We start from the raw sequence: 23,898 nt of genomic DNA, 5'->3' as shown, positions 1-23,898 counted from the left end.
GTTAATAAGTCTTTGAAAGACCGCCGGCGCATTAGCAAGGCCGAACGGCATCCTCTTAAATTCATAGTGCCCATCTGGTGTTACAAAGCCTGTAAGGCGTCGACTATCTTCCGCCATGGGCACCTGATAATAGCCAGACGCGAGATCTAGAGTGGTGAAAAAGCGGTTACCACTTAAGTTCGACAACTGGTCTTCGATCAGAGGGAGCGGGAAGCAATCTTTTTTTGTTTTATTGTTCAAAGCCCGGAAGTCGACACATAATCGTTGTTCACCCGTTTTTTTCTTTACCATTAGGATGGGACTGGCATAGTCCGAGTTCGACTCTTGAATAATATCATTGCTCAAAAGTTCTTCAATAGTGTTGCGTACCTGCTCCCTCTCAAAATGCGACAGTCTATAAGGCCTGTAGACTACTGGCCGGTCATCTAGTAAGTCTATTGTCATTTCAACATCCTTAGCCGACCCTATTTCGCTCAGATTTAACGCAAAACAATCACGGTAGGACTGAAGAAGCGCATGTAACCTATCGACAAACTCTGTACTGACGTCCTTGCCTACCTTGATATCGTTCTTTTCAATTGGCTCTAATGACGAGATGTCGCAGGAAATCCTATTTACATGGCGAATTTTCTTTTCTACAAATGGTGAAGCCCTGGCCAAAAGAACCTTTGAGTCCAATGTCAACACATCTTTAGATAAATTGGTCAACACTAAATGACCCCTCCCATCCTTGATACTATACGCACCCTGATGTAGATGATATTCCTTTCCAGGTTCACCGCAACTATGCCCTTCAACATAAACATCACCGGAAAAAGAGGAATCTTCTGAATACACTTCGACAAGGTTCACCCCCTGTATCTTGGTAGAGTTAAGAGTCGATAACTTCACAGAATTATCCTGTTGCATTTCATTCATTGGGCTCTTATAGAAGAACAACTTAAGGCTGTCCTTCAAAACCGTTACGAAAGGTAACTCTGTGAAATTCTGCCCAATCAGTAAGGGCGCCTGTAACAATTCATCACTAACCACCAGTACTTCAATAGAAGCTTCAACTTCGTCAATTTTTACAGTCACAAAGCTTTTATAGACAGGAAACACCAACGACTCTCCAAATCCTTTTATTGCAGGTAGTTCCGAATAACATTTTGCCAAATTAATTTTCTCGCCCTCGGATTCTCGTATCAAGCTACACTCACTACCAAAGTCTACGTACGCTACATAATCGCCGCCATTGACACCAATCTTTCTAAAAAACTTATCATTGGTATTGCGGAATGTGTAGATCCTAAGAACTTTGCGCTCTTCACCAACCGTGCTCTTTTTGCTATCATTCCTAAGTTGTAAAGGACTAAGCTTGCAGGATGCAGAATCGTGACCTACCCGTTGGCATTTCTGACATTTTACTATGGGTTGAGGACATTTACTAAAAGAATGCCCCTTTCCACGACAATTGAAGCAAGTCATAGAGGTTTCGCCCGTAGGACCCGAAGAGCTCTGCTTGGGCCCAGCTTCACTACGTTTCCTATTAAAAGGCTCGTCAGGAGGTCGTTGCGAATTGAGATAATCCAATAAATCTTCTGGTTCCTCACAATTTAAAGTTTGAGCACCGTTCCTAACGGACTTATCTAATATGCCGTGTACTATACACTGCACCGCTTTCTTTGCTCGGATCTCACATCTGTTTAGTAAAGTTAGCTTATCGTAGAAATACTCGCGATAATGCTCACCGGCACGCGTGGTCCGAGCTAGCATTTCTTCGAGAAGCCGACCATAATTTTGCTCGTTTGGGAAAGCCTTTTTAAGTTTCGTCTGCCACTCCTCCCAGCTATATACTACGGACGGTAAGGACTCGAACCATTTCTTAGCAAGTCCCGTGAGTTTTTGAAGTGCGAAATGTATGGTCTGCTTCTCGTTCCAGTCATATATTTTAACACATTCGTTGACTTTATGAATCCAGCTACCTATGCTTTGTGCTTTACTGGAGGGATCAAATTCTGGCACCACATTATTTAATTGACTATTATTCAATTGATGTGCCTTGTCTTTGTTCCCTCCTTGCAAAGAACTGATAAGCTGTAGTACCTCATTAAACGTGACTCCTTGTGGTGGGACTGCCTCAACTGGTGTAGCTGGCTGTCCTTCTGGCACCTCAGTATGTTGCTCAAGTACCGGCGTGGCGGCATCGGCTGTGGCGACATCCTCGACTGTCCAATCTGCCGATGGAACAGTCCTGCGGGTCTTCTTCCTTGGTCCTTGGCACGAAGACAGCATCTCTAGTCTCCGCTTCTTCCGTGTAGCTTGTGTGTACTCGCGTCGTTGACCATCTGATGTCTCATCTTCGGTATCGGATGCCATAACCTCAGGATAAAATTTAAAATAAGTTACAGTTCAATATCCAGCTTTCAAAACTCATGCTTATAGGTACCAGATTTCCGTTTCAAACGACTCGAATTCTAAAGACACGATTCCTAAATCAAACCCCCTTATTTGGTCTACCATCGAGTCTACCATCGAGTCTACCATCGAGTCTACCATCGAGTCTACCATCGAGTCTACCATCGAGTCTACCATCGAGTCTACCACCGAGTCTACCACCGAGTCTACCACCGAGTCTACCATCGAGTCTACCATCGAGTCTACCATCGAGTCTACCATCGAGTCTACCATCGAGTCTACCATCGAGTCTACCATCGAGTCTACCATCGAGTCTACCATCGAGTCTACCATCGAGTCTACCATCGAGTCTACCATCGAGTCTACCATCGAGTCTACCATCGAGTCTACCATCGAGTCTACCATCGAGTCTACCATCGAGTCTACCATCGAGTCTACCATCGAGTCTACCATCGAGTCTACCATCGAGTCTACCATCGAGTCTACCATCGAGTCTACCATCGAGTCTACCATCGAGTCTACCATCGAGTCTACCATCGAGTCTAAACTCTGAAGTCCATGTCAAACAATTTCAACTCTAACAACCCACGCACCCTGCAACACACGTGGTCGAGTCTTAGCAGACTATCCAAAATTTTTTTTTATTCCGAGATATACTATAGGCACACATGGCTTTCCAGCAGCAACACATGGTCGCGTACTAGCCAACTATTCTTTGTTTTACTACAGTAAGTACAGGCACACATGGTCCTTGAGCAGCAACACGCGTGGTCGCGTACTATTTAGTATTCATTGTTATACTCCAAGCTCACATGGCCTTTGAGCAGCAACACACATGGTCGCGTACTAGCTAACTATTCATTGTTATACTACAGGCACACTTGGCCCTCTAGCAGCAACACACATGGTCGCGTACTAGCTAACTATTCATTGTTATACTACAGGCACACTTGGCCCTCTAGCAGCAACACACATGGTCGCGTACTAGCTAACTATTCATTGATATACTACAGGCACACTTGGCCCTCTAGCAGCAACCCACATGGTCGCGTACTAGCTAACTATTCATTGTTATACTACAGGCACACTTGGCCCTCTAGCAGCAACACACATGGTCGCGTACTAGCTAACTATTCATTGTTATACTACAGGCACACTTGACCCTCTAGCAGCAACACACATGGTCGCGTACTAGCTAACTATTCATTGTAATACTACAAGCACACATGGCCCTTGAGCAGCAACACACATGGTTACTTACTATCTATATACTCGTATCTATTCCAATGATCAGCTTAAGAAACATACTAACATCATTACACACATGGATACTGATTACGGTTAGCTACTCTAATCAGCTAAACCACTTAACGGTACGGTTCACTTTCACAATTATCAATTTTAAGAGAAAAATCAAAACTAAATGTCTCAATTTCAAAATAACATACCTTGCTCACTTGTTGTTCGTCCCCTCTTCTGAGATTTCAAGAATTCAAACTCAATCGTAATGTAATCGATTTTATTAAATTAAAGATAGCAAGTATCACTATTCACTTTACAATACAAGTGCACTCGTCAAGCGCTGTCACCATAATGACCGCCTTTTTCGATCATCATGGCGCCCAGAAACCGGACCGGAAACGAGTCGGATTGGCGCCTCATAATACTCTTCTCTGATTGGCTGGTTAGAAGCGGGCTGTCAAAACTGACATTAGTGTTGCTAGCCATAATAATTGTGACCAAAAGGTCATTAAATATTAAATTATCATGAAAAATCACACCAATATTACATTATCAATTAAAAATCATAACACACCTGTGAATCCTGTGATGCCAAAAAAACATCCGCTATTGAAACGTTGTCTGTTCTGAGAAGGACCGACGCGAAACCCGTTGAAATAGTTATCAGTTTATTCATATCCGCGCAGCACTCATTTTATACCTGGATTATCTTTAATATCACTTTATTCTACATTGTAAACAAACATGCAATTGCATTACATAACCTCACCTTGAACCGATTAGCCCCCGACGTCGAACCGGCATAATGCACTCCATAAAACACTGAATAGTTCCCGTCAGTCGCCTGTGCACCTTGCACCTCGCCCTGCGTAGTATTCACTATGGTCTGCGCGTACGCACTTGAAAATAACAACACTATTAAATAAAACATGGCGGACGTACGCGCGGCACGGCGGTCGGCGATCGAATGGATAAAATAAAATGGCGGTTGGAGATACCGGCTGCGTGTGAGTTTATCAAGAATCGATCAGCGATCCTCAAACTTAAGGTTGCAGACATTGCAACTTGTTTGCAACAACAACAAATAGCATGAATGAAGATTATGATTGTATTAATGCATGACATCGTTCCTTGTTAGACTAAAGAGGTGCATAAAGAAATGTTCTATAACACTTTAAACTCTCGCGTTTTGTACACCAGTCAGTCAGTCCACCACAGCTAGTGCAACCTGGCTGAAACGTCGGAAAAAAGGTAAAATAATGAAATTTAATTGCGTTAGACCCGTACGTTAGTAACATTAATTAAGAAATGTTCTGTTTGTACACTTGTAAAGGTAGGTAGTCTTGGTGAGTTCATGGAAAATTGTAACAATATTAATTACTGGCAATTTCTCACAAACAATAAATATTATTATTATGATTACGTACGGTTTAATTATCGTATGGCATGTAATAATGTAATTATACATGTCACTATGAGTTAGAATTTTGCCTTTACCAGGTACCTACGCGATTGCTCATATTTTGTTAGATACGTACCTACTACGGCTAAGTAGGGGTAACGAATTCAGTCGATCGATCAAATGCCACAATGTATTGCAAATCACATGCACACACAATTATCGGTGACGTTACTGACAATCAATACAGAGGTACGGAGTGTTTTAAAACACACGCGACGTTCCCTATAATCTATTGCTTTTATTTTGTTTTGAAATTTGTCGTTGGTTGGACAGATGACAGATTTTTTTTATTTTCCCTTTTTTATTTGTTGTGAAATTTTCACTATACCTATAAATTTTGGGACTAAAATATGAAATCGTTTTATTACACGACTGCCCAAACAAAAAGAGTGTATTGTGTTCAGCGTTCATGTTTGTATGTATATATTTATTTTAGTATTTGTCAACACGATGCTTTGAATTATGTTTTCTATGTCTTCAAGTTGAATACGACTAGCTTATGTTATATTATGAAATTTAAGTTTTTCAGTAGAAGAAACGAAAGTTTGAGTACCTCTGTCGTTGCGTCCAGGTATGAGATATGGTATCAATGAGGTTGTGTTGACTAAGTGGTGGTTGTTCGGGGAAAAAGTTGTGAACAGTCTGGCTGATTAGATTAATATGAAGCGTTAGTGATTAATAAAACATGATCATCATAATCAGAATATCTTTATTGCGTTCATGTTGGTACAAATAAATACAGGTGACATACAAAATTAAGGCGCAACATGAGACCCTGTTAGGGTATTGCAAAACTATAACTAAAACATACACAATAAATCTATAAAAAGAATAAATAATAGAAGTCGTATTTATGATACCGTGGGCCATACTGAAAGTTTCTGGATTCTGATATATGAGACTACTTATTTTTTCTAAGTGGCCAGTCCAGGAATTTTCAGTATGCCCTAAGTATTTAAATAAATCAAAATAATCTTCTATGGAATAAAAACAGTTCTCAATTAAATATATTTTTTTAATTTTTAACAAATTTACCATATTCCTCTTGTGCTATCTCTTTAGGGAGGTTATTGTAAACTCGTATGGTTGTCATATGAGGGCTCTTACTGCTCATTTGCAAGTTACTACTTGGTAGGGCTAATCTGTCTTTATAACGCAGGTTCATGTGATAGCAGGGCCGTCTTAAACTATGCTGGGGCCTTTGGGCATACAAGAATTTCAGGCCCTTTTGGAAAGTAAAGAAAGCAAATTAAACTAACATTTTTCTACTATGATCTTCTACTTATTATGGGTACCTAATCAAATATACTGTTACTGTCCTTCGGGCCCCCCTGAGGATGGGGGCCCTGGGCACGGGCCCCGTGTGCCCTTATGGTAAAGACGGTACTGTGTGATAGGTGCAATGATCTTTGGCCTTAGAATATAGGGTTGAGTGCTTTCGGACAAATTTACAGGCTTCTAAAATATTATATTATAATAAAATATATAAAATACCTATATATATTACCTCTTCAGTTCGATGAAATTTAAATCCTATTCAATTGGAACAGAGTCGCTTTTGCTTTGTTTAGTTCAATTTTCCAAGAAAGCAAAATCAACTCTATTTCTCACATTATAGGTTCAAATTTCTGTGGCGAATTTTGGATTTTTCATTTATGCCTGGGCCTTAGGAGGCTATACAAAGATGGTAGAGTCAATATACCTAATTTCTAAAAGAACGGTCTGCATCTATCAGGGGTTATTATATTAATAAACTGTCAGTGTTATTTAATTATTAATAAATAAATAAAATAAATAAATATTACTTATAAGGACATTCTTACACAAATTGACTAAGTCCCACGGTAAGCTCCAGAAAGCTTGTGTTGTGGGTACTCAAACAACGATGAATATAATAATATACAAATACATAGAAAACATCCATGACTCATGCAGGAACAAATATCTGTGCTCGTCACACAAATAAATGCCCTTACCGGGATTCGAACCCAGGACCATTGGCTTCACAGGCAGGGTCACTACCCTCTAGGTCAGACCGGTCGTCAAATATTTTATTTACATTGTAACATTAATATTAATATTATTGCATTGTAACTGAAACATCCGTTGGCATCGAAAACACGATGTATGTATGTTAGTCTTTTCTCATGAGAGCAGGAACAATTAACAATGGTTGGTGGTGAATGTATACAATTTCTGGGTAGGTATCCGCGTTATAGCAGGCATTATAATATAACTAGCGACCCGCACCGGCTTCGCACGGGTTAACAAATTATAAACCTAACCCTTCCTCAAGAATCCCTCTATTGATAAGTGAAAACCGCATGAACATCCGTTCAATAGTTTTGGAGTTTATCGCGAACATACAAACAGACAGAGCCGGCGGGGGACTTTGTTTTATAAGTTATAACTCTGTTATAAGGTACCTATAGTGATAGTGATATAAATAAATATTAAATATTGGGATAATCTTACGTGACGTAGTCCCACACAGTAAGCTCAAAAAAGTTTGTGCTGTGGATACTAGATGACGATAAATATTATATTTACACATGTATAACACAATAAATAATTAGTAGGTATACTTACATAGAAAACATCCATAACTCAGAAACAAATATTTTTGATAAACACACAAACAAACGCCCTTATAAGAATTCGAACCCAGGTTTCCTGCTTCGTAGGCAGGGTCACTAGGTCACTACCGACTAGGCTAGGAGGCTGTTTAAATCCAATGTATATCTATTATAGTGGCACTGAGGCCAATGAGTAAAAAAAAACGTGACAGGGCCTTTTTGAGTGCCACGTCGACCAAGTATGTAATGAATGATCTATCGGTGGCACTGAGTCCTATTATCCTATTATGCCATAATTTTTTTTACCTATTTAATGTTTTAAAATCTGATTATTATTAGTTAATTACAATTTCATGTAGTACTGAATTACTTAGTCGTTCGGGATGGCGTGAACAAAATAGATTAAGTACATGGAAATAGCGTGGTAATGGTTCGCGTGATATTACCCAAGGCTGCATTGATCGTGGCCTGTTGAGTGTTGGGCACTGTTGGTGGATACAGCAACAGGCGTTGCGAACTATGAATATTTGGAACCCGGAAGGTATACTGTTACTATTTCCTAATCAAAATTGCCCCTTATCACTGAGAAAGACAGATGGAAACTAGGGAAAAAGGTCTGAAAGAGAATCAAGTCGGAGCAGGGATGTTACGGAGCTCCGGTTCCGTTTCCGTTAAGGCGGAACTTCCGTTTGGTATTACAAATCCGTTTCTGTTCCGGTTCCGTTATGTTTGAAACGGAAGTTATAACGGTTGTCAATGCTTCGCGCGGCGGCGGCGTACATCAAATACAAGCATCATACCAGTCATTCCTCATCGCCCCGCTTGCCACGTGCTACGCTAATTTGTTGTTTGTTTGTATACTTTGTTTTATTCGTGTTATTAAGATTAAAATCGTATGTGTTCTGTTGTGCACTGACTAATGACTGTGTGTAGTGTGTGTGGTGAATGTTAGTGTGTAAAAAAACGCACAATGAAGCCGAAATCAAGTTTGATTTGGAACTATTTTGATGAAATTAGTGGGGACACGGTTAAGTGTAAACTTTGTCTGAACGTTTATTCTAGAAAGGGGAAAACGACTACATCGTTAAAAAGTCAGGCTCCGATTCTGGTTCCGGTTCCGTTTCCGTTTTCGGTTCCGTTAAACTAAATTGAAAACATCTGTTTCCGTTTTCGGTTCCGATAAAACCACATCCGTTACATCCCTGAGTCAGAGGACCGTCTCAGTTGCATTCGTTGCATAAAGATTTATTGCAATGTTGGCGTTATTTTCTAACGATGTTATTGCTCCCTTAGTTAAAACAAGATATGATCCTCTAGTGCAGGGGTCTCCAAACTTTATTATCTGAGGGCCATATTGCGCCTCAGAAACTTTCGTGCGGGCCACCGTCGGTTTTTGTGCCGGGGGAGGGTGTTTGGTTGCTTTCGAAGTACTCAGTCGGGTAAAGTGACGATGACGTCCATTGCTGGACGATAACGTTTGACGGACGGTAAGATTGACTTTTACAGCGACCGAGCTTGCACGGCTCCCAAAAAACGGTTCCCTGCGATTAGAAACCAATGATTGAATATATAAATATGTGTTTGATTTATAACTATAGAACTCTATGGACACAGAACGACGCACCGTAAAACCGACCAAACAGCGCACGACGCACGAGGTGCGTTACGACGCATGCCATTTTACGATTTGACGGTTTCACTTCGATAGATTATACTTAATCTGACGAAAAATAATGCGTTAAATTGCAAGCAGTATGTTATGGTACACAATCTTTCGGCGGTTTGCAATATCGCAAGTTAGATTAATACTATAAAGTGTAAACTAACGGTTATTACAATTTTAAGATGACATATACATAGCCTCGTGCCACCCAATGTACTATCGGCCAAAGCCAGAGTTGACCAGTTTCAAAACAGTGTCGCTTGCAAACGTTGATTTTGGACTTGACCCGCCCCTAATTTGTTGACCAATGAGAAACAAAGATCCTTTTTTTGTTAAGTAACTGTCATTGTTCACAATCTTTACGTAGTAGCTAGCACGTGTTTTGTCAAGTCAGTTGCATCTTGCATATCTAAATCGGTAAAAAAAGGTGTATAGAAAAAAGGGACTTAGTCGTCAAAATTTTTTATTTTAGAACCGAAACTGTGAGGTAAGGAATTTGAGTTGGGTCATTAGAATGCACGCAATTTTAAGTGAGTGTTACTAGCCAGATCAGCCAGATGTTTCGTGGTGGTTTACTTATACAGTATAAAAAAAAGCTACTCCTTTCAATTTCCTATCCATTGTAAATTGTACCGTATTGTTAGGCACGTTATGTTTATATTAAAATTTTAGAGTTACTGGTCAAAAATCTTTTGACTGCACTTTTGACGGACTGCATTTGAAAACGAACTGTAGCATGCTCAACCGTCGCTGCACCCGATGCACATAACGATGTATCTATACACTCTGTTTCAATTTAATTTCGACTTTTATAAAAACAAACAAATTAGCATTTCTTTTGTCTAATAAAAATCTCGAACAAATGAAATTCCACCCAATTAAACATCTAACTAGATTCAAACTTCCCTAGCTATAGTGCATCAACCGAATAATTACGTTTTTCAGTGCATCTGGACGGTCGCCAAGTGTCCCGACATACTCAAGTATCTTGCCTCTCGTGGCAGTCGTGGCCAACTTCTTGTCGCTTAATGAGATGAGAATTTCTAGATATTTCTACTAATATTTGGGAGAAATAATAATAATAATAAGGCCCTCGCCTCTGTGCTTGCCTTGACTGGCCGGCCAGAGTGGAGTCGCAAGAGCGGGACCTATGCTCCAGGTTGGAAGTGTAAAATGTCATAACGCCGGCGGCCTGCTGAACGGATTACCGGGATCTGGCTACCGCAGACTCACCTCTCGACAACCTTACAGCCACTCCAAAGTGTTGCCCTGTTGTCGCACTGTGCGTGCGGCCATTGCGGGGCCCACTCTATGAGTTGGCAAGTCACCACCTGTCTCATACAATTTTGAGACTGATTGTCACGGCAGGTGTCCGCTAGTCTCCTCCCATAGCCCGATATCCAGTCCATTCAACATTCAAATCTATAGCCTATGACCTTAGTTCCCATCGCAGCACAAAAGTGCTGCACTGCAATAGTCTTTGCACCTGGCGGGGACCATCTCCGGATGTATCATATTGTGCGTTCGGGGATGGTATCCGCCACGTGTATCCCTTGCCTTTAGATTAATTTGTCTTAAAGGGCCTCTGCGCTGTTGGCTTCGGCCCCACGCACGCCTCCCAAAGGTCCGGGACCCCATGGTCCCGAGATATGGAAAGACAGACAAATAATAATAATAAGGGATAGGGGATAGTATCCACCACATGTATCCCTTGCTTTTAGATTAAAGTGCCTTAAAGGGCCTCTGCGCTGTTGGCTTCGGCCCCACGTACGCCTCCCAAAGGTCCGGGACCCCATGGTCCCGAGATATGGAAAAGACATACAAATAATAATAATAATTCAACCTATATACGTCCCACTGCTGGGCACAGGCCTCTCATGCGCGAGAGGGCTCGGGCTATAGTCCCCACGCTAGCCCAATGCGGATTGGGGACTTCACATACACCTTTGAATTTCTTCGCAGAAAACATATAAAAACTCAAAAATTCATATAGCAAAGCAGAAAAGCAGGCCGAAAGTTGAAGCTTTCCGGCCGGAGAGCAGAAAAACCATTATTATATCGAAGCTCGAAAATAAATGTAACCGGCCAGTTCAAATAGGCTCGTCAATAATCGACGTTAAAAATTGAAGCAAACATTATAGTAGGTAAGTACCTATATAAATAGGACAAGAGTTGTTGAGTTCATACGACCGGAATAAATACTCTCAAACTTCCGGAGTTCTTTCTGATCCTAAAAACGCCGGAATTTCTTGTAAGTTTCATTTCCGAACTGTTCTAACAAAAAACGTGAAGAGTCGTTGCCGAATCACTTGAAGTAATCGAGTTGTTTAGTAATTAAGTTGTAATAAAGAGATCGAAGATTGAAATGGGCAATCCACAGATTCTATATTAAAACAAATTTAATTAAATCAAGAAAGGATTTCAAGTATTTCATTAATAAAAGTCATTTGAGTGAGACACGAAAAGGTTTTATGCGTCCCTTCAAGAAGGAACGAAGATATATATCTGCTACTTTATTAAAATCCGGTGTATTAGGGCTCCGAGCAAGATGTCTGTATTTTCTACCTTATTAAATTTTACGCATAACTTGGATATACTCAGGGCTATATTGAAAAGACAGAAACGGATCCTCTAAAGCAACAGAAAACATGTTTATGAAACAATTTCGGTAAATAGAGTTAATATTGTATATGATTTTTGTTTAGATACGACAAAAAACATGAAATTTTAGGTTGATCCTAGATTAACAATTAAATTAAATTAAATATAATTTATTTTCAGGCAACTAAGGCCCATAGATACATACCTTGCAAACTAAGATAGATAAACTCGACTCGCCTGCTCGTTGGGTATGTTTGGACAAGACTTGGAGTTGCGGTCACGAACTGCTTTAAGTTAGGTCATGTTAACACAAACGCTCCTGGGGGGCTAACGCGAAAACCAAAATTCGCAAATTGCGGGGATCTTTCTCTTTTACTCCAATGAAGGCGTAATTAGAGTGACAGAGAAAGATGCCCGCAATTTGCGAACTTCGATTTTCGCAGTTAAAGCCCTGTTGCTGGTACTACAATCTTTGTAGGCACTCTAGTAGTAGTAGTACTAGGTAGTAGTAGTAGTAAAATTTGAACTTTGCCGCCGTGACCCCGGTGGCCGAATGGCTCAGGCGCCTGCCACGATAGCAGAGGACGCGGGACGCTGGTTTGATTTGAGCCTGGGGCAATGGAGGCCTTGGTCACTTTTTCTTAGTATATGACATTTATTTCAGTTCACTCTAGTAGGATGCCATTGAAATAAGGATTACTTACAAATCGTCATTGAATTGTGTAGGCGATGGTATATTAATGTGTCCAGTTAGAGCTGTATTGGACCTAATCACGGTCTATATCTAGGTCGATGTAAAGTCTACTGTATGAACCCACTTATACATATGAAACATCTCTCGCTTAATAGTGTTAGATGTATTAAGCACTTAATGCCAGTTAATGCATATCAAACGGGTTTCCGTATAGAACCAATTTCAAACGCGTGCCAAGTTTTGCACTTTGAGAGCATATCGGTTGCATTCCCATTGCATGCCTATATTGCCTAATAACGTGCGAGGTGAAGGTTTAGGCGAACCCGTTTTGAGGACACTCAAGTGCACTGAAATCGGGTAATTTTGTCACAAATCTCTATAATTTCCGTGTAAAGCGATATAATTTCATTCGTCTAGATTAGTCTAGAAGAACTCAAGCATTCTCAAAAACATTTACTTAATTAGCGCTAGCTGGACGTCGTGACAGGCGACTTGGAAGAGAACAATCTTACACCTGTACGGTTACCATCAGTTTGTCACTGACATAACCCTAATAGCATTTTCTTGTAGGGATTTTGTTGGGCCTTTGTTTACGTATTAGTTGGGCAACCGTTATATTTGGCCGTACGATTTGCTGGAGGGCCCTCGACAAAGGCCCTCCCGAAGATTCCCAACAGAGGGCCATAAGAGTAATTTTTTCGTTGGGCCTATTTAAATAAATCATACAATTATTCAACGGTGGTGGTTTTGGTTGGGCCGTGGTTGGGCCTATACACATTTGTTTGATGGTTGGTTAATTGTTACATTTGGCCGTACGATTTGCTGGAGGGCCCTCGACAAAGGCCCTCCCGAAGATTCCCAACAGAGGGCCATTAGAGTAATTTTTTCGTTGGGCCTCTTTAAATAAATCATACAATTATTCAACGGTGGTGGTTTTGTTGGGCCGTGGTTGGGCCTATACACATTTGTTTGATGGTTGGTTAATTGTTACATTTGGCCGTATGGCTTGCTGTAGGGCCAACTGCAAAAAAATAAAAAAAGGCAATTTTTTCGTTGTGCTTCTGTTTGCAAATTCAACAATTACCCAACGGCAAGTCAGGTAGGTCGGTAGGTAGTCGTGCACCAGGTTGAAGGCCCAACACAGCTTGTCCCACAAAGGGCCAACATTGTAACTTTAACGTTGGGCCTTGTGTAGGATTCTTACAATACTACCGTAGGTAAATAGTTGTGTAATTTATAGTGTGCCTACAGTCTAATTATGTAATGGGCTTTTGTTTACGAGTCCTACAGTTACCCTACGTTAAGTAAGTGGTTGTGTAATACGACGTTGGGCCTTTGCTGATAAATATTACAATTACACTACGGTAGGCATTGGTTGTATCCACATGAAGGCCCTAGGCCAGGCAGCAGTTGTTGTTAATCTTCTCTGTATCGTTCCAATTTTAGTATATGTACTGCCGAAGCAAGTACACTTAGTATACACTCTAATTTGTATATATACTAACCGCACTTCGAAACTTCGTAAGCGAGATTTATGTTTTTTGAGATTTAAATTGAGAAAATGTTGGTAAAATACAATTTTTTAAATTTATGTATAAATTTTATAGTTATAGCTATTAGATTTATAAGTTACTTTAAAAAAATATTATGATTATATCCGGAATAATCGAGAAAATAACTATAACTTTGATGTTTGGAGAGAGTAACGCCATCTAGTGACGCCACAAGCAAACTCAACTGGTATTGTTGGGCATCAGTACCACAGCCAATGTTGGTAAATGCGATATTTGTGCTCACTGGGCCAACGAATGTTATCGTTGTTTAGCCACCGGTACCAAAATACACAAAGGCCCATTGTTAGGCGTCAGTGCCACCGCCAATGTTGGTAAATACGATATTTGTCATCATTGGGCCATCGGATGATATCTTTGACTAGCCAACGTTACCAAAATACACAAAGGCCCATTGTTGGGCATCCGTGCCACAGCCAATGTCGGTAACTGCGGTATTCGTCACCATTGGGCCAACGAATGTTATCGTTGTTTAGCGAACGGTAGCAAAATACACAAAGGCCCATTGTTAGGCCTCAATGCTACAGCCAATGTTGGTAAATGCGATATTTGTCGTCATTGGGCCATCGTATGAAATCGTTGATTAGCCAACGTTACCAAAATAAACAAAGGCCCATTGTTGGGCATCAGTGCCACAGTCAATGTTGGTAAATGCGATATTTGTCATCATTGGGCCATCGGATGATATTGTTGATTAGCCAACGTTACCAAAATACACAAAGGCCCATTGTTGGGCATCAATGCTACAGTCAATGTTGGTAAATGCGATATTTGTCGTCATTGGGCCATCGGATGATATCGTTGATTAGCCAACGTTACCAAAATAAACAAAGGCCCGTTGTTGGGCATCAATGCTACAGCCAATGTTGGTAAACGTGATATTTGTCGTCATTGGGCCATCGGATGATATCGTTGATTAGCCAACGTTACCAAAATAAACAAAGGCCCATTGTTGGACATCAGTGCCACAGCCAATGTTGGTAAATGCGATTTTTGTCATCATTGGGCCATCGGATGATATCCTTGACTAGCCAACGTTACCAAAATACACAAAGGCCCATTGTTGGGCATCCGTGCCACAGCCAATGTTGGTAAATGCGGTATTCGTCACCATTGGGCCAACGAATGTTATCGTTGTTTAGCGAACGGTAGCAAAATACACAAAGGCCCATTGTTGGGCATCACTGCCACTGCCAATGTTGGTAAATGCGATATATGTCATCATTGGGCCAACGTATATTATCGTTGTTTAGCCAACGGTACCAAAATACACAAAGGCCCATTGTTGGGCATCTGTGCCACAGCGAATGTTGGTAAATGCGATGGTGGGCCAATACAAAATTAATGTTGGCTACGGAACGAACCTCATCCCAACGTTTTCCCTACCGTTGGCACCGTGGGCCCCAACGAAAATGCTACTAGGGAAACGCCGTCGAGAACGTAATTTACTTTCTATACATCTCGCTCGCACTCGCATATTAGTGCAAACGGGATGTATAGAAAGTAAATTACGTTCTCGACGGCGTTTATGTCAGTGACAAACTGATGGTAACCGTACTGATGATGCCGAAGACCGGGCAAAGTGGACAAGATTGAGTAGGAAAGCGGACTCCGGCGCTATGCCGGGAAAACGCTAGGTTGAAGAAGAAGGGCTGAGTTAACAAGGGTATTATCTCATAATGTGGTTCAAGCAAAGGCACTGAGATCTAAATACATCATTTTGATTTCAAACCATCATCATCACAGGCCTTTCCGTCTATTGCAGACGATTTATGCCCGACTGACTCAAAACCCAGCCCGATTGACTTCAAAATGTAAGTTTGAAAATTGGTGTCCAGGTTTGCTATGAACGGATGGACTAACGCTCAACCAATAGGAATATGCGACGCGGTGTATTAGCATAGCAGTGGCAAGCACTTGCCCGGCTCTTAAGTGCTAACTTTGGCTATTTGCCTTATGTGAGGCAAATGAAAATATAAGTTTTTGGCTACTTTTCTTACGACAGACAACTAATACTCATCGAGACAATTCTAAAAACCCCTAACACAATTAGGTTGCTTTGTTTCATCACAGAATTCCAATCCTGTCTCCATCATCAGATCAGGTCGACAGTACCATATTATTGTATTGTCATCATAACTACATACAGCTGCCAATTTTCATGACTCTACGATCCTTGGAAGATAGTTAAATTAGTTACCTTGGATTCCATTACATAGTTAGTTACATACAGGTCGAGACTTCCTATGGCCACCTCCTGTCTCCATCATCAGATCAGTTCGACAGTACCATATATTATTGTATTGTCATCAGAACTACATACAGCTGCCAATTTTCATGATGCCACGATCCTTGGAAGATGGTTAAATTAGTTACCTTAGATTCCATTACATAGTTAGTTATATAACTACAGGTCGACCTAATAAAAGCTTGTTAATAAATAAATGGTTTCCTTTATAAACTTACGCGAAGAAACATTTAATATTCCTTAGTGTGTGGACTTTACTTGCCTTATGAAAGGCGAATGAAAATAAACTGCTTCAGCTGCGTGGTATGATGATGATGATGAAACTATCATATGTCTCTCCTTAGGTCTCAAAACTATCCCCTTAACAAATTCCATATAACGCACTCCACCGAAGAAGAAGAGGCAACGAGTAACTTTCGTATTTAAAATATTAGTGTTAGTAAAGTATATCAGTAAATTATCAAAAAGGATAGCTGACGCCACTGGTGACCGTAGATCTGGCAGCTTCCTCGCACAAAGAATAAGTATTGCGATACAGCGAGGAAATGCTGCCAGCATCTACGGCACTATTCCGCAGGGGGATATTTTGTAATTATTTATTTTAAGTATAGTTTTATTTATTTTTAGATTTAGTTTTTAAGTTTTGTATGTTAGTTATTTAATCACGTTTATTTTTCTAGTTATGTATATTAAGTTTGTATGCACTAATAAACACCCAAATATTAGTGAGCTTGATTTTGATTCTGAAAGTTAAAATGGGTTGTTAATTTACATTACCAAACTCCATTTTAAATAGTTACTCTAGTGTCTTAGTTAGCTTTCTGCCCCTTATCATTGTATAATAATATACTCCGCCTGGTACTCCATTCCCGTCTTTTCTAGGTCACCTAACTGACACGGGCCTACGTCATCATGCGACAGCGCTATATGATAATATGCGATAGCGCTATATATAGCGGCCATGTTGTTGTGACGTAGGCCCGTGTCACTCTGGGAATGGAAGACCATGTTTTATTAGACTATGCCCCTTATCTAGATTTAGAATCAACTTTAAGCGAGGTCGTGCCAAGCGTGCAACACGCCTACGTCTAAACTTGGAGCAATTTCATCCTCGTGTGAAGAGCGTCCTTGCATTTATGTACAGTAGCCATCAGATATATCGGAGCGGCCAAGGCGTTCACAATATCTGAACACGCACTCTAACGCCCTGACAATAGAGGCGTGTTCAGATATTTGTGAGCGCCTTGGCCGCTCCGATATATCTGGTGGCGACTGTACGGGGACCATTTTATAAAGTCCTGAAAAGCCAATATCAGCTTTTAAACCTTAAATGGCTTCAGTCCAGTGGGACTATTTAGGAAGTGTTAAGTATTTAGAGCGATTTATACGACGAATATTGTACGATTAATACAAGTCGTGGTAAGGCTACTGATGCTTATTTATTACTTCATAATAACCAATCACGTTTAATATCATAACTACCATAAGTTTCTTCATTCGAGTATTCCGAAGATTTTCTCTTACCCAACTTAAAATAAACTGTAACAATGTATAATTGCTGCTAAGAAATAGTTCATCTTACGCTGGTTATACAGGGCACTCGCACTGTATATACCACCACCAGCACTACCAGTATAATAAATGTTGTGTTGAAAAGAGACATGTGCCAATCGGGAGAGAGATGGTTGCAGTATTATGATACGGTAGGGTTGCCAGTAATAGGGTCAAAAATAAACAGATACCAAAAAGACAACAAGTATTTTAAAGAAACTTTATCAGTATTACCAATTCATAGTTAATAATCTAGAATAAAATGTACGTCTTTTAAAATGATTCTGCACACCTAACATACCTTTCAGTCCAGTATTTCTTAAGTTAAAAATAAAGGAATTTCTATTGATTATATTTAAGCTTAAGTCTTTTATCATGTTTTTTTAACAACTCTGGACAGTGTTAAAGAGGGCAACGCACTTGCAACGCCTCTGGTTGCAGGTGTCCATGAGCGACAGTAATTGCTTACCATGGGACAATTCGCGTGCTCGTTTGCCTCCCATACCATAAAAAACTGCTGACACGCAAGCACATTCGAAGCGAATTTAAAACCCACATCACAGAAGACAATCGAATCGGTTTTTATTTTTAAAATGACAACACTGAGTCACACATTTGCCAGCGTGCGCAGGAGTTGATATTCCGAGAGTTTCGAGACCAAACGAATATAGAGCGCAAACAATTGACAGTTTGGCATTTATACCTACTTGTTTATACTTCAGTTAATAAATGGAGTGAATGTGCATTTGACGTCTTTCTTTTGTTTCTTGTATCTGTTTTAATCATATGTATTTTGTGAATACATTGACTCTATCTTATTATTGAGACTATAAAGTCTATTTTTGTTTATTACACTTGTGTTTGTAGAGGGAAACCTTAGTGTTGTGTTGGAACTATTCGGTTTAACACGTGTTTTCGAATTGTTACGTAAATATAAATATGTAAAAAGTGATATTTGATGATTTTATTGTGTGTGTAATGAGATATACCTAGTTTTGTTATGTAGGAAATTGATCACGTTGAACGCAATTGTGTTTGGTAATACAGTGTAATCATGTAATCAAGTTCTAATACCTAAAGGATCTTGGTTAATTAATAGTCCAGTTTGTCATTGGGACATGTTAATTAATATTGAATGTGGTTAAGTGCATCCCTAATGGTGGAAAGTGTAAACATTGTACCATTGTAGTGCGTTAGTAATGGATAAGAATATATATGAAGGAGTTATTAAATATATAAAGGTATGTTTACATATTCGTCACGTTTCATAAGTGTAATTATCAAATAAGTATATTTATTTTAAAACCAAAAAAACGTTTATTGTGGCGACATATTGCGAAAATTACACACTTTTATTTACATAGATAGAGTAGAAAGTAAATAAAATGGAACTAATAAAATTCAATAGGTAAGTACTTAATTTTTGCCATTTTACGTCAAAAATGTGACAGTTACGTAGAAAATGGTACACTCAATAATTTTCTGCAATATCTCCCTCAATAATACGGACTATACGTAACTTTTTAAAAACAACACCATTACATGCTCTATATTCAATAATGAATATACCTTCTCATGTTAATACACTAAGTATATTTTTTTTACAATACATTACATCGCTTGACAACAAATTTAACACCTAAAAGACCACTACAAAAGGTACTCACCTCAAATATGAACCTTATTATATAAGCCACAAGCTATTAAGTCGCTCGAGAAACTGCATTATGGTATAGAGACCCAGGTAAAATCAATTTGGAGGGTTTCATTCATGCTAGCAGCTGCTACCTACGGTAGAAGAATGTTGTTTATAAAATGCAATACAGGTTTACTTTTAATATTAAAAAAATACTTCTTGAAAAGAAGGGATCTAAAATGTAAAATAAAAGATAGTTATGCGGCGGCGAACGTCACTCATTAAGCAAATTGACAGCAGTAATGTTGCAACAGTAATGCAGCTGTAAATGACATCCGAACGTCACCTTACCTTTATTATAATTAAAATCCTTTGTTTTCAAGCAGTATTGTTTTATATATTTCATTAAAACCGGTGCCTATTGCGCCATCGAGTGCGCCGACTTTTGGCCGAAGGGTGTCGTGTTTCGGAGGTTCCAGGGTAAACTGCCGAATCCGGCACGAGCAAGACCAGACGATTCAACGGAGCCTCGCCGTTTTGTCTCCTAAATAGTGTTTAATTTTTTTAAGTTTATAAAAATGCATATATATGTTAGTCTGTAAGGTATTTGTAATATGGGCCTTGTTGCCTGATTTAAAATGTTAAATAAATAAATAAAATAAACAAATAAATTGTAATTAATAAACAGCGACATCACTGGTATCTCAGGGTCTAATGATAGTAAAACAGTCATGATTATGAACATCATTAAAAAGTAAATCAAAGTTCAATAATATCTTATAAGAATGCAGAAACTTTCCTTACTTCTGATTGGAGCGAAAACTTTTTATTTGCTCTAAATAGAAAACTTCGGTCTGTCTTAAAAAGTTGACTCGAGAAAAAGCAACTTGGCTTGTTAACGAAATGCTACTGTCTGGATTCTTTGGATATCGTTAGCGTTGGCGAAATAATATAAAATTGTTTTTCGCATTTTATTCACTGAATTTTTTGATAAGTACATTATAAGAATAATAAGAGCGCTGGTAAGTGGTAACTTAGCGGTAAGATATATTGTTAACGTACTGAATCCTTGCATATCAATAAAGGATCGAGTATGACTAGTATGAGGTATACTGTACACTTGTTGATCACCGTCGTTATATAAAAAACTAAAATATTTTGAGTAAATAACTTACCACTTATAAAGCCAGTTCCTGAGGACATTATATTATCTTAATTTTTAATGATTAACACATAATTCTAAACGGATTTTTTCTAAACCTTTTCTGTTTTTTACAGGTAAGTCTAATACAGTCGAAAATCAACATGAAGTTTAGTTTCCACTCCTGCTCTTGTTGATTAAAAGGTAAGAATGTTAAAATACAATTGCTAGTAGTAAATTTGCAGGCGTTATATGCTTTCTTCGTGAAAACACGGCTAAAGGAATTCTCGCAATAAAACCGAGCTCTTAGATCATTCGAACTTTCTATATTGTATATTCACAAAGCTGTTTTAGAGTTCTGAACAAAATATTATGTAGATATATAACGACTATTATTCGTTTAATAATCAGTAAAAAGTAAGAAGGGTGAGCATCAAATGAATAATCTTATAAACAAAAGAAATAGACTTCACAAACCGTATGCCATAATTTAATTGTCTTCATTTACTGTTTTACTAACCTAACCTAACCTAACCTTGTACTTTATCAACAATACAAAAATCAGAAAATCACATAAATAACCGCAACTATTACAAAATTTTAAGATTAAGTAGCTCGATTTCACCAAGCTCTCATCATCAGTTCCTTTTACCTTAATAGGTAAATCAGCCTTTGATAAATTTAAATAAATCTTTTGTATTTTGTAGCAACGTAACCACAATTTACAGTAGTACCTATAAACTAAAATATTCCTCTCTCTGCAAGGTTCCAGAACACCTAGTTAGCACGCACGAATGCACTAGAATCCAAATTGGCCTAACAAGCTGACCCCTATATTAACTAGATGCAGTTGAATGCAATTGCAGCTTCGCAGGCTATTGATCGGGGGCACAAATATATACATACATAATTTGTAGACGACACGTGGTTGACTACTATTTTAGCGTAGATTGCACCTACAAAGGCTTAATTGGTCTGTTCAGTCCCGGTAAAAGCATATAGGTAAGTACAATTTGCCTCGAATATCCAATACAATACACCCAATAAAGCCCTTATGCACTGAGACTGTCAGCAGCGATACAAACGTTTGTCAGCGGCGTGATTACATTGAAATACCGTAAGGGATGACTCACGCTAGACCGGGCCGTGCCCGGACCGGGGCGTCCGACATGTCATTTTCTATGACGGCTGATCGGTGATCACGCGGTGCTTTCCATAATAAACGAAGCTCCGGAAGCTCCGGCTCGGACACGGCCGGTCTAACGTGAGTCATCCTTTATTATTGACCGAGCGTTAGCGAATGTTTCAGTTTCAGCAACAGAATTTGAAATAGAGGCGGATTGTCAAAGTAAATTATGTAGCCACAGTAAATTTACTGCCATCTTTCGACAGAAGACTAAAACTGTTAGAACGCCATTTGACTTTGATCCTTATTCTTTCACTGATATGTGTTCTACTCGACAGTAGGCCAAAGGTATGGTGCAATCTTTTCGAGCGATCGCGCCATAACCTTTGGCCTACTGTCGAGTAGATGGCGTTAATTGATTAATTGCTAAGCTTGAAAAAAACCATGTCGTATGTGCGGTTTTCCCCTGCAGGTCGCATTTCTTAACCGATTCTAATTAATAATCTAATTAATTTTGTTAGCAGGTTCGGTAAGTAGGTAGTTAGGTAGAATTTTTCTGTCGTGTCGTTTTTAGGGTTCCGTACCCAAAGGGTAAAACGGGACCCTATTACTAAAGACTCCGCTGTCCGTCCGTCCGTCCGTCTGTCTGTCACCAGGCTGTATCTCACGAACCGTGATAGCTAGACAGTTGAAATTTTCACAGATGATGTATTTCTGTTGCCGCTATAACAACAAATACTAAAAACAGAATAAAATAAAGATTTAAGTGGGGCTCCCATACAACAAACGTGATTTTTGACCGAAGTTAAGCAACGTCGGGCGGGGTCAGTACTTGGATGGGTGACCGTTTTTATAGATAATGGTACGGAACCCTTCGTTTGCGAGTCCGACTCGCACTTGGCCGGTTTTTTGGATAATATTGAAAATGGTGGAAATTGGCATTAAGAATTTAAGAGCCACTAGGATGGCACTTGAGACTAGGGTTGCCAACCGTACTATATTATATAGTATTGTACTATATTTTGGCTCTCTGTACTATATACTTTTGGAAAAATATATAGTACGCTAAAATACTATATTTCCAATTAAACGTATATTACACTCATGTTTAGTATTTTATCTAAAAGTACTATATTTTTTTGATGTGTACTATATTTTTGATGCCTTATTCTGGAAAATACTATATTCCACCAAAAAAAAGTTGGCAACCCTACTTGAGACTATATTCTTTGTTAGTTTTTTTATAGCTTATAGTCAGACATAGGAATCCGCGGGGCAAATTGTGAATTAAGACTTTATGTTTGTGCACTTATGGTACTAATTACAACAAAATTTAGGCTGTTTTAAAACGATTACGCAATTAACACTAACTAATTTTTAACTATTTTGTTGTAATTAGTACCATAAGTTCACAAACATAAAGTCTTAATTCACAATTTGCCCCGAGGATTCCTGTCTGCTATGATGATTAAAAATATATATTAACTACATACCTAGTATTGAATTACATATATGTAAATAGCTTCCATATATTTTGTTTCACTGTTTCACTAAAAAAAAAACAAAAAAAAAATCATCATGTATGAAGGATCCAAATTTTTTAAATTCGGTAGCAACACCTGAAACGTAAATGAAAATTCTGAAAAAAATCCACTTTTGTTTTTTAGTGAAAGAGAACAATTTAAGGGGGTGAGACATATTAAATTTCAATTTCGACGAAATAAGCAACACCCTATTACCAGTACAATTTGACACTGAGTTAACGGTTTAACCACTTAACCTCGGGTTAGTGGGATGGTGCTAGTGGCCCTAACTCATTAAGCGCCATTTGCACATGCACCATCCCACTGACCCGGTGTAACCGGTTAAACCTGGAGTTACCATGGTTACCAGTACAATTTGACACTGGGTTAACGGTTTATCCGCTTAACCCCGGGTTAGTGGGATGGTGTAAGTGGCGCTAAGTCATGAATTATTTCGAATTGGTTCA

At 39.1% G+C, this 23,898-nt stretch overlaps 2 protein-coding genes across 11 annotated transcripts in view; one reads left to right on the top strand and one right to left on the bottom strand.

Moving 5' to 3' along the window:
* The window catches only part of LOC134798387 (carboxylic ester hydrolase-like), a 28,600-nt gene extending 23,983 nt beyond the window's left edge, over window positions 1-4,617 (bottom strand). Inside the window, exon 1 of the mRNA XM_063770802.1 lies at window positions 4,409-4,617. Within this exon, the coding sequence (XP_063626872.1) occupies window positions 4,409-4,570 (162 nt within the window). The 5' untranslated portion in view covers window positions 4,571-4,617. The remainder of the gene's footprint in view (window positions 1-4,408) is intronic.
* Window positions 1-23,898, top strand: part of LOC134798418 (transient receptor potential cation channel trpm) — a 407,980-nt gene that overhangs the window by 88,943 nt on the left and 295,139 nt on the right. The gene's annotated exons all lie outside the window — the stretch shown is intronic.

Source organism: Cydia splendana, chromosome 16 (assembly GCF_910591565.1).
Source record: "Cydia splendana chromosome 16, ilCydSple1.2, whole genome shotgun sequence".
Classification (NCBI taxonomy): domain Eukaryota; kingdom Metazoa; phylum Arthropoda; class Insecta; order Lepidoptera; family Tortricidae; genus Cydia; species Cydia splendana.
Note: the sequence above shows the minus strand (reverse complement) of the source record. Positions and strands in the feature narration are given on the sequence as shown.